General features: G+C 40.8%; 1 protein-coding gene across 4 annotated transcripts; it reads right to left on the bottom strand.

The window, feature by feature from the left end:
- Window positions 1-1,832: 1,832 nt before the first annotated feature.
- Window positions 1,833-9,078, bottom strand: MED18 (mediator complex subunit 18). 4 transcript variants are annotated; one of them, XM_036829892.1, is made up of 3 exons: window positions 8,474-9,078; window positions 7,731-7,873; window positions 1,833-2,750 (listed from the first exon to the last, which is right to left on the bottom strand). In XM_036829892.1, exons 2-3 carry the CDS (start codon window positions 7,801-7,803, stop codon window positions 2,197-2,199), a joined length of 627 nt encoding a protein of 208 aa, XP_036685787.1. In that variant the 5' UTR covers window positions 7,804-7,873; window positions 8,474-9,078; the 3' UTR covers window positions 1,833-2,196. The 4 variants fall into 4 exon arrangements, with proteins under 4 accessions (XP_036685787.1, XP_036685794.1, XP_036685801.1 ...); XM_036829899.1 differs by lacking the exon at window positions 8,474-9,078 and adding an exon at window positions 8,130-8,441 and having other exon boundaries at window positions 1,842-2,750; XM_036829906.1 differs by lacking the exon at window positions 8,474-9,078 and having other exon boundaries at window positions 1,842-2,791; window positions 7,731-7,764.
- Between the last annotated feature and the right edge of the window lie 493 nt (window positions 9,079-9,571).

Below are 9,571 nucleotides of genomic sequence, written 5' to 3'. Positions count from 1 at the left end.
TCGCAACGAAGAGTAGCCCCCACTCGCCGCAACTAGAGAAAGCCCGAGTGCAGCAACGAAGACCCAACACAGCCAAAAATTTAAAAAAAAAAACAACTCTATAAGTATTAAAATGATCAACATTTATCCCACTCAGAACTGTTATTTTAAAAAATCCATTAAAAGTCAAATGATAAATGGGAAATTATATAAAAGCTGTTTACAAATAAAGACAAACAATGAAGAAAAGGGAATTCACATAAGAAAAAAATGTCCAATAAACATATAAAAATTTAAACCTCACTGATGAGTATTTTTATTTTTATATTTATTTTTAAAATTTATTTTTATTTTATTTTTTAAAATATTTATTTATTTATTTATTTATGGCTGTGCTGGGTCTTCGTTTCTGTGCTAGGGTTTTCTCTAGTTGTGGCAAGCGGGGCCCACTCTTCATCGCGGTGCGCGGGCCTCTCACTATCGCGGCCTCTCTTGTTGCGGAGCACAGGCTCCAGACGCGCAGGCTCAGTAATTGTGGCTCACGGGCCCAGCTGCTCCGCGGCATGTGGGATCTTCCCAGACCAGGGCTCGAACCCGCGTCCCCTGCATTGGCAGGCAGATTCTCAACCACTGCGCCACCAGGGAAGCCCTGATGAGTATTTTTAAAAGAAAATTAAAACCAGTCACCATATATCATCAAATGGGAAAAATAAGTTTTCACCGTCACACCCACTTTTGGCAACTGTGTTGGAAAACTGGGACATTTCTGGAAGGCATCTGGCAATGCATGGTGGAAGACTTAAAACAAGGCACACTCTTTGACTCAGCAGTTCCCTAGAATTTATCCTAAAGAATCATCATGGATAACAACAGAAATTTAATTAAAAACACTAGCATCACAGGACAGTTTATAAAAGCAAAAAATTGGGATCAAACTAAAATTCCTTAAGTAGGGGAATCAATTAAGTTATGGAAAATCCAAACGATAGGATAAAAATAGCAGTTACAATTATCAGTATTTAAATACAAGCTCTGCTAATTTGTAGCTGTATAGCTCAGGGAAAGCTAATTACTCTCTCTGCACCTCAGTTTCCCTGTAAAACATGGGTCTGTTGCGAGGATTAAATTAGTAAACATACCTAAAGCACTTAGGATAGCACTGACACATAATAATAACAAAAAAAATGTTTTTTTAACAGAAGAGGGACTTCCCTGGTGGCAGAGTGGATAAAACTCCATGTTCCCATTGCAAGGGGCCCAGGTTCAATCCCTGGTCAGGGAACTAGATCCCACATGCATGCCGCAACTAACAGTTCACATGCCACAACTAAGGAGCCCGCTTGCTGCAACTAAGGAGCCCACGTGCCGCAACTAAGGAGCCCTGGAACTGTGACTAAGCAGCATGCCTGCTGAAACTAAGACCAGGAGCAACCAAATAAATAAATAAATAGTTAATTAATTAATTTTTTAAAAACCCCAAAAAACATTGTAGCCTAATGTCCTGGAAAGAAGTTAATGATAAATTAAACAAAAAAAGGAGATTACAAACCAGTATATATACAATATTTTTCCAAAATAAGTATATCTCATATACATAAATTTCCAAAAATAAAGACTAGAAGGATATAAAACAAAATAAAAATAGTACATCTCTTTGAATAACAGGTTATTTTTCTTATTTTTGTCTGAATTTAAATTTTTTTCAATAACAAATATGTGCTACTTTTATGAAAGGTAAAAACTATCATCTCTATCAAAATTAAAACAAAAAACTGTCATATTTTTGCTCCAGTTGATAATGAGTCCATCCCAAATTAGCAGGGTAATGGGGTAAAGAATCAGAATGATAGACATTTCTCTTTATAGCCTTTATTACTGCACAATACAAACTCAGTCTCTGTTTTACAAACCTTACACACAAATGGCAAAACAATTAAAAGATTTTTATTCCCCAAAGCTATTTTATTCCAGTTTCCCCTCTTTATGCAGAGGGATTATCTAGATTCTCCATGTCATCCTTAGCCTTTAATTTAGAAAGGCTGTCACAAAAGTGAACTGGCCATATGAGGAAAACAGTGCAAAGAACCAACTAAGTTCTCATTGTCCTCCTTCCTGAGGGAAGAATGCCTGGCTGGCAGTGGTGAAATAGGGCAATTATAACATCTTCGTTTTTTGTAACAGCTGAGGACAAGCCCCAGTGGTGGACAGACTGCCTTGTCACATGAGCCTTTTGGGGTCTATTTTCTCTAGGTGAACCAGAGGTTTCAGCTGCTCTGCAAAGTTCCTCATGTCATCAGACACCACGTCCTGCCCAGCTGGGGCAACAACACTTAGTTCCACAAGGTAGGAAAGTGACAAGGCCTCAGTGTTGTCTGTGTTCCCTGGTGTCAAGATGCGGAAGATCTTGTACACCACGATCTTCATGATGCCCTTACGGAACAGGTGTCCCCTGGCAACAAACTCATGGTCCATGCGGAAGCCCATTTCCATCAGGAAGTCAGTAAGGTTCTCAGATGTTGCAATGTCCACGCAGTTACGCACCAGGGCATGGCGGTTCTTGTCTCCCATTTCTGGCTGTCCCAGGTAGCGCAAATGCCAGGGTGCCCCTGCCCTATCCATAGAGCGTCGAGCCCTTAGAACAAACGGACTGGCCTGCTGGCCCTTAAGGAGGAATACCATCTCATGGTCAAGGAAAGTCTCAGGTTCCATGTTGTCACACAAACCACGAAGGCGGTGGATGAGGCTTTCCAAGCTGTGATCTAAAACACTTCCTGAAGAAGGAAAAAAGTACCATTGAGTCCCATCTTTCATTCTGGGTAATGGAAATAGCAAAAGATTAAAAAAACTTAAATGAAAAATCAGAACAGTTTAGTGCAGTGTTTTGTAAAGCACAGGCCCAGTATATGAGATTTTAGAGGGGTTATACTGCCAAGATGTTATATAACAAGTTAATCCCTTTTCAATTTTTTGCATTGTCTTATTTGGTACTAGAATAGTTAGGCCTTCTCTAACAATGCTAATCTCCAGCAGGCTTTGGGCTTTAACAGGCAACAGTATCTACCTAGAATAATAATACTGTTTTGTCATTTATTTAAAAAATTATCTTCTAGGGGCTTCCCTGGTGGCTCAGTGGTTAAGAATCTGCCTGCCAATGCAGAGGACACGGGTTCGAGCCCTGGTCCGGGAAGATCCCACATGCCGTGGAGCAACTAAGCCCGTGTGCCACAACTACTGAGCCTGCGCTCTAGAGCCCACGAGCCACAACTACCGAGCCCACGTGCCACAACTACTGAAGCCCGCGCGCCTAGAGCCCGTGCTCCGCAACAAGAGAAGCCACCGCAGTGAGAAGCCTGCGCACAGCAACGAAGAGTAGCCCCTGCTCGCTGCAACTAGAGAAAGCCCGCGCAGCAACGAAGACCCAATGCAGCCAAAAATAAATAAAATAAATTTTTAAAAAATTATCTTCTAGTCTCAGAAAACAAAAGTTTTCCATTGATAGAAAAAATATAACATTTCCTTTTTATGTAATATATTTAAGTAAAAGAGAATGAACTGCTTCAGAGAAATACACTGTCCTTTGTTCTCATTCTTCCTCCTGGCAGCATTTCACATGGTTGTTATATTATACCCATTTTGAAATCTATTCTTCCCTTGGCCCCTGGGACACAAATCTCTCTTGGTTCTTCACCTAACTCACTAACCATTCCTTATAAGTCACCTTTGCTGGGTCTTCATCTTCCCAAAATATTGGAGGATCCTAAGACTCAATCCTGGTCTTCGTCTCTATCAACAATCTCTTCCTCCCTCAGTGACCTAATTCAGCCCTATGGTTTTAAGTATCATTTATGCTCTGAGGACTACCATATTTATATCTCATGAACTACAGACTCATACATCCAACTGTCTACCTAACTTCTCCACTTGGATGCCTAAGACATCTTCATCTTAACATGTTCAATATCAACCTGTTGATTTTTCCTCCACAATCTTACTCCTCCTGCAGTTTTCCCCATCACAGTAAATGGCAACTCTCTGCTTCCAGCTGCCCAACCAAACACCACATAATCAGCTCTGACTCCTTTCTTTCTCCCACATCCTACATCCACTCTGCATTTTTAAAATATAAGCAGAATCCAGTTCACTCAATCATTTCCACCTAGTCCAAGTCTCCTTCATTTCTTGCTTGGTCTTTGCAGTACCCTGCTTCTATCCTTGCTTTTTTCTTCTCTCCTCCATACAACAGCCAGCTGGTTTTTAGGACATAAGGCAGATAATGACACTTCTCTGCTCAGAACCCTCCAATGGCTTCCCACGTCACTCAGAATAAATCCCAAATTCTTTACCACGGTCTACAAGGCCCTATAAATTGTGGTCTCTGCTACCTGATGTTGATCATTTCCTTCTACTATCTCCCAGATCACTCTCTCCAACCACAGTGATTTTCCTGCTGTTTTCTAAAAATGCCAAGTGTTTGACAATGTATTTCTCTTCAGAGCCCCTTCCCTTAGTCCCTATGCTTAGAATGTTCTTCTCTCAGATACCTGCATATCTCACCCCATCACTTTGTTCAGATCTTTGCTCAAATGTCACTTTATCAGAGATGTCTTTTCTCATTGCCCTAAATAAAATAGCATTATCTCCCTCCAATCTCTTTCCACTTCCCTGCTTTACTTTTTAGCATTAGCACCTCAATTTTTTAGTCATCTTTCAATATATCAATTATGTATTGACTTTTTAACATCTTTCTTCCTCTACTGCTGATACTTACTCCAATGCTAGGAACATATTCATTATTGACTAAATCTGTTAAAGTAAATAAAAATATACTACTGTAACTATGGTAAGTATTGACAGTGGGACTCAAATGACTACATTTTTGGAAATGGGTAGTGTTGGAGGGAAAGCAACAGATCAGGTCCCTGTAATCATAGGACAGATGACGATGGGAGCAGGGAATGGGTCCTGCTTTGGATACGTTGTGTCCTACATTCAGGACAGTGTCAGACATGTGTTTTTTCATACTTCAAACATTTAAGGAGCTTTGTAAGTGCTGGTTCCTTCAACATATACTTACTGAATACTATGCCAGGCACCATGCTAGGAAGTAGGGGTCCAGCCCTCACAGAGATTACAGTTTAGTGGGGGAAACAAAAAATAAATAAGTAAACAATTTAACAGAAATACAGGGAAATAAAAGGGAGATGGGAGAGAGGAACTGATGGGGGTGGAGAAGAGGAGACCTCTCTGAGGGCTTGGAGTAGTCAGAGAAGGTCTCTCAAAGGGAAGGACAACCGAGCTGAGGACTGAGGGATAAAAATAAAATGGCACTTTGAAGGGCTGGAACAAAGTATAAGGGCAGAGGAATCAAGTGCAAAGGCCCAGAGGTAGGAAAGGGCCTGGGGAATGCAAAGAAATGAAGGGATATCAGTGTGGCTGAAGTGTGGTAAGCAAGATGGAAGATGATAATGAACTGAGGATTTGGGATGGGCCAAAGCACACAGGTCTTATGTACAGCTCATGCTAAAGGCTGTATTCTATTCTAAGGCCATTGGGAAGCTATTAGCTCCGCACAACAGGGAAAGAGATGACTGAATTTACATTTTAAAAAGATCATTCCAGTTAAACTGGTATAGACTCTTCAACAAGACACTGTCATGGGAAAAAAAGTGGGAATGAGGGGAGACTGGTCCAAGTTAAAAGATGCTTAAGAGACACAGTTATCAAATGTAATGCATGAAACGTGATTATATCCTGGATACAAAACACATTTTGAGGGCAAGATGGGGGAAACTTTTGAATATGGACTAGACATTAGATGATATTAAAAATACATTATTGATTTTTTAGATAATAATGATGGTATTGGGATTATGAAGGAAAATATCCTTGTTTTTTATTTTTTAGAGATGCATACTGAAAATGTTTTGGGGTAAAATGTTATGAGATCTGAAACTGTTGTTTTTTTTAAAAAAATTGTTTGGCTGCAAGGCATGTGGGAGCTTAGTTCCCCAACCAGGGATTGAACCCGCACCCCCTGAAGTGGAAGCGTGGAGTCTTAACCACTGGACAACCAGGGAAGTCCCTGAAACTGTCTTTAAAAACAGCAAAAAAAAAAAAAGAGAAAGCAAATATGGCAAAATGACAGGAACTGAAATCTAGATGACAGAAATGGAGTGTTCATTATATTAGTCTCTACTTTCTTTATGTTTGAATATTTTTAATACTAAAACAATTTTTTAAAAGACTACTAGCTGTTGTGTGAGAAGAGAAAGACAATCAAAAGTGGAAGCAATGAAAAAAAAAGTGGAAGAAATGTAATAAGTACAGGGTTACTAAAATAGTTCAGGCAAAGGATGATAAACCAGGGTGTGGTACTGCAGGTTTAGAAAAGACTTATTTCACACATATTTTGGAAGTAAAAATGAATAGGATTAGAAATGGACTACATGTGGGGGTAAAGTAAAAAATGGACATTGACTCCTGAATGCATGGCTCAAGCAACTGGTGAATGACAGTGGCACTAACTGAGATGGGAAAGACGGAAGGAGGCGCAGCTTGAGGAGTGAAAATTAACAACCCTATTTTGTTCACAGTAAGTTACTAAATGGATGATCTGAATTAAAGTCTAAACTCTTGCACTAAACATTGTATGACCTCCTGAAAATCATTACCCTCTCTGGGTCTTGAGTCTTCTCATCTGGGAAAGTTACTTCACTTCTATTTCCTGATCTATAAAATGAAGCTAGTAACAGTATCATAGAATTACCATATGATCCATTAATCTCACTTCTGGGTATTTATCTGAGAGAATTCGAAGCAGGATCTTGAAGAGATATTTGCACACCCATGTTCACTGAGCATTATCCACGGTAACCAAGAGGTGGAAACAACCCAAATGTCTGACAGATGAATGGATAAAGAAAATGTGGTACATACATACAATGGAACATTATTCAGCCTTTAAAAAGGAGATCCTGGGGCTTCCCTGGTGGCGCAGTGGTTGAGAATCTGCCTGCTAATGCAGGGGACACGGGTTCGAGCCCTGGTCTGGGAAGATCCCACATGCCGCGGAGCAACTAGGCCCGTGAGCCACAACTACTGAGCCTGCGCGTCTGGAGCCTGTGCTCCGGAACAAGAGAGGCCGCGATAGTGAGAGGCCCGCGCACCGCGATGAAGAGTGGCCCCCGCTTGCTGCAACTGGAGAAAGCCCTAGCACAGAAACGAAGACCCAACATAGCAATCAATCAATCAATAAAAAATAAATAAATAAATAAATAAATTTTTAAAAAAAAGGAGATCCTGTCACATGCTACAATATGGGTTAACATAGAGGACATTATACTAAGTGAAATCAGCCAGTGATAAAACGACAAATACTGTGATGTTCCACTCATATGAGGTTATCTAAAGTGTCAAAATTAGAAACAGAAAGTAGAAAGGTTGTTGCCAAGGGCTGCAGGGAGGGGAAAGGAGGAATTAGTGTTTAACGGGAACAGAATTTCAATTCTGCAAGATGAAAAAGTTCCAGAGATCGGCTATACAACAACGTGAAATACTTAACACTACTGAACTGTATGCTTAAAAATGTTTAATATGGTAAATTTAATGTTATGTATTTGTGACCATAATTAAGGGTAAATTGAAAAAAAAAAAGGTGCCAGAAATTATGTAGGCTGCCTTTGTAGAACAGCTTCTCAATCTCCGCGGAAGCTGAACAGAAAAGAGGAAAACAAGCTCCCTGGTTCACTCACCCTGCAGCAGGTACTCCATCATGTTAATGGTGCCCCCGGTGACAGGCATCATGGTGACTGGAGGTGCCTCCATGTTACCTGTTTAAGTTGAAAACGACAGAACCGGACTCGGAGTCCCCCGTCAAGTAAAGCACAGGATACACCTAGAGAAGAGTTATACTTGTTAATACATCAGAGAGGTGGAGAGACGCCAGATCTGCTTGGGTCATTGGCCTTGACATGAAAAGATTCATTCATCCATCCATTCAAAACTTTTTGAGTAACTGCTATAGGCCAGTTTCAGGAACTGATGATACAGAAATACACAAAGGAGACCTGATCATGGAGTTACAGCATAATCTTTTAGTCTCAAGGTCTAAAATCTCTAACCGTTTTCTGTGCAATAACTAAGTCTCTCACCCTGGAACTCAATGTCTTCCTTCTAAAACGGGGCCAACGATATTTAACCCCCAAGGCTTTGTTGCTCAGACGACAAAATGGACCTGCAATAATAGACGGATTGAAAGGTGACTTAAAGAATCTTGTCTACCGTTCAATTTATAGATGAGGATATTGAGACTTGGGGAGGAGCCCAAGGACACACAGTAGGTCGGTGGCAGAACCCAGACCAGACTAAAATCTATGCGTTCCACCTCTCTGAATCAAACGCCTTTTAAAGCTGGCCAGGCGGAAGTTCTTTTGATTGATGGTTTAGGTCCTCTTAAGCCAGCATCAACGCGTGCCCACTTACACCAAAAACACACCTCAGCGCGCGTTCTAGCCTCTTCTCACAAAGCGAGGAATTGTATCCACCCGAGCACCTCTGAGCTTTTTAGCGACAATTAGCCCCCAGCCCTAAACTTGAAGACCCCGGGAGAAGGCGAGACTTCCCTCTCCTCTTCCCACTTCCGGCAAAAAGCTTTCGTCGCTCGAACCGCCAACACCACCACTCCGCGACGTAAGGGTGCCGAGAGGGCATAAAAATCCCCTCTGCTGTCCGGCAAGCAGAGGCGCATGCACAAACTGCGATGCTTCGGGAAAGGTGGCGGCTTTCTTTAGAGCGTTCGTGTGGGAGTTACAGGGAGACTTGACGTCATAGGCCGTCCTCCAGGAAAATATTTTTTTCTGGTGTGACGACCTGGAGATGTTTTTGTCCAGGAAATCTCTTGAACTGACAGGGAGAAAAAAGAGCTTGGGGAAGAGAGCTGCAGAAAAAGAGAAGAGATTGTTGTAAAACAAAACTTCTTTTGGTTGGGTACGTGAAGATAAAAAGGAAAGACACCTTTTACTGCTTAGCAGACTGTTCTGAACAATTGAGGAGCTCAGTAATACATTTAGTATTTGTTCACTGTTCTGTGTTTATTTTACCTCAATTTAAAAATATTGGGAGGTAAGTAAATTCAATGAATATTTATTGAACGCTGCTTATGTTCAAGCATATAAAATGCAGGCAAAGAGTGAGCTAGAGTGAGGTGATTGAGGCACTGTCCTGGACCGAAAAAATTTAAGGGGGCACCAAAAAACTCAGTAACAAATAAAAAATTTTTAATGCACAATATTTTACACATTTAATGCAAAAAAAAAAATCCTTAATGAACAAAGTGTCAGAAATTTAAAGTTGATCTTCATAGCAGCCCTATGACCCAAGTATAATTACGGTAATTTTATAGATGGCGAAACTTAGGCAACAAAATGTAAAATAACACCAGAGGGAGTTGAGAGGCTGGGATACAAATTTAAGCCGCTGACTTCAGAACCCATGCTCTTAATTTCTACACTATACAGCCCCTTCTAACTCCAGTTCCCCTGCTGTAACCCACACTGTCTCCCACTCATTCACAATCTTGAAAACATTCCTATAA

The sequence above is a fragment of the Balaenoptera musculus genome, chromosome 1 (assembly GCF_009873245.2).
Source record: "Balaenoptera musculus isolate JJ_BM4_2016_0621 chromosome 1, mBalMus1.pri.v3, whole genome shotgun sequence".
NCBI lineage: Eukaryota > Metazoa > Chordata > Mammalia > Artiodactyla > Balaenopteridae > Balaenoptera > Balaenoptera musculus.
Note: the sequence above shows the minus strand (reverse complement) of the source record. Positions and strands in the feature narration are given on the sequence as shown.

Coding starts and splice junctions, on each gene's coding strand:
- MED18 (XM_036829892.1), bottom strand. CDS start 7,803: ATGGAGGCACCTCCAGTCACCATGATGCCTGTCACCGGGGGCACCATT. Junction 2,751..7,730: donor GATGGAGTACCTGCTGCAGG/GTGAGTGAACCA, acceptor TTCCTTCTTCAG/GAAGTGTTTTAGATCACAGC.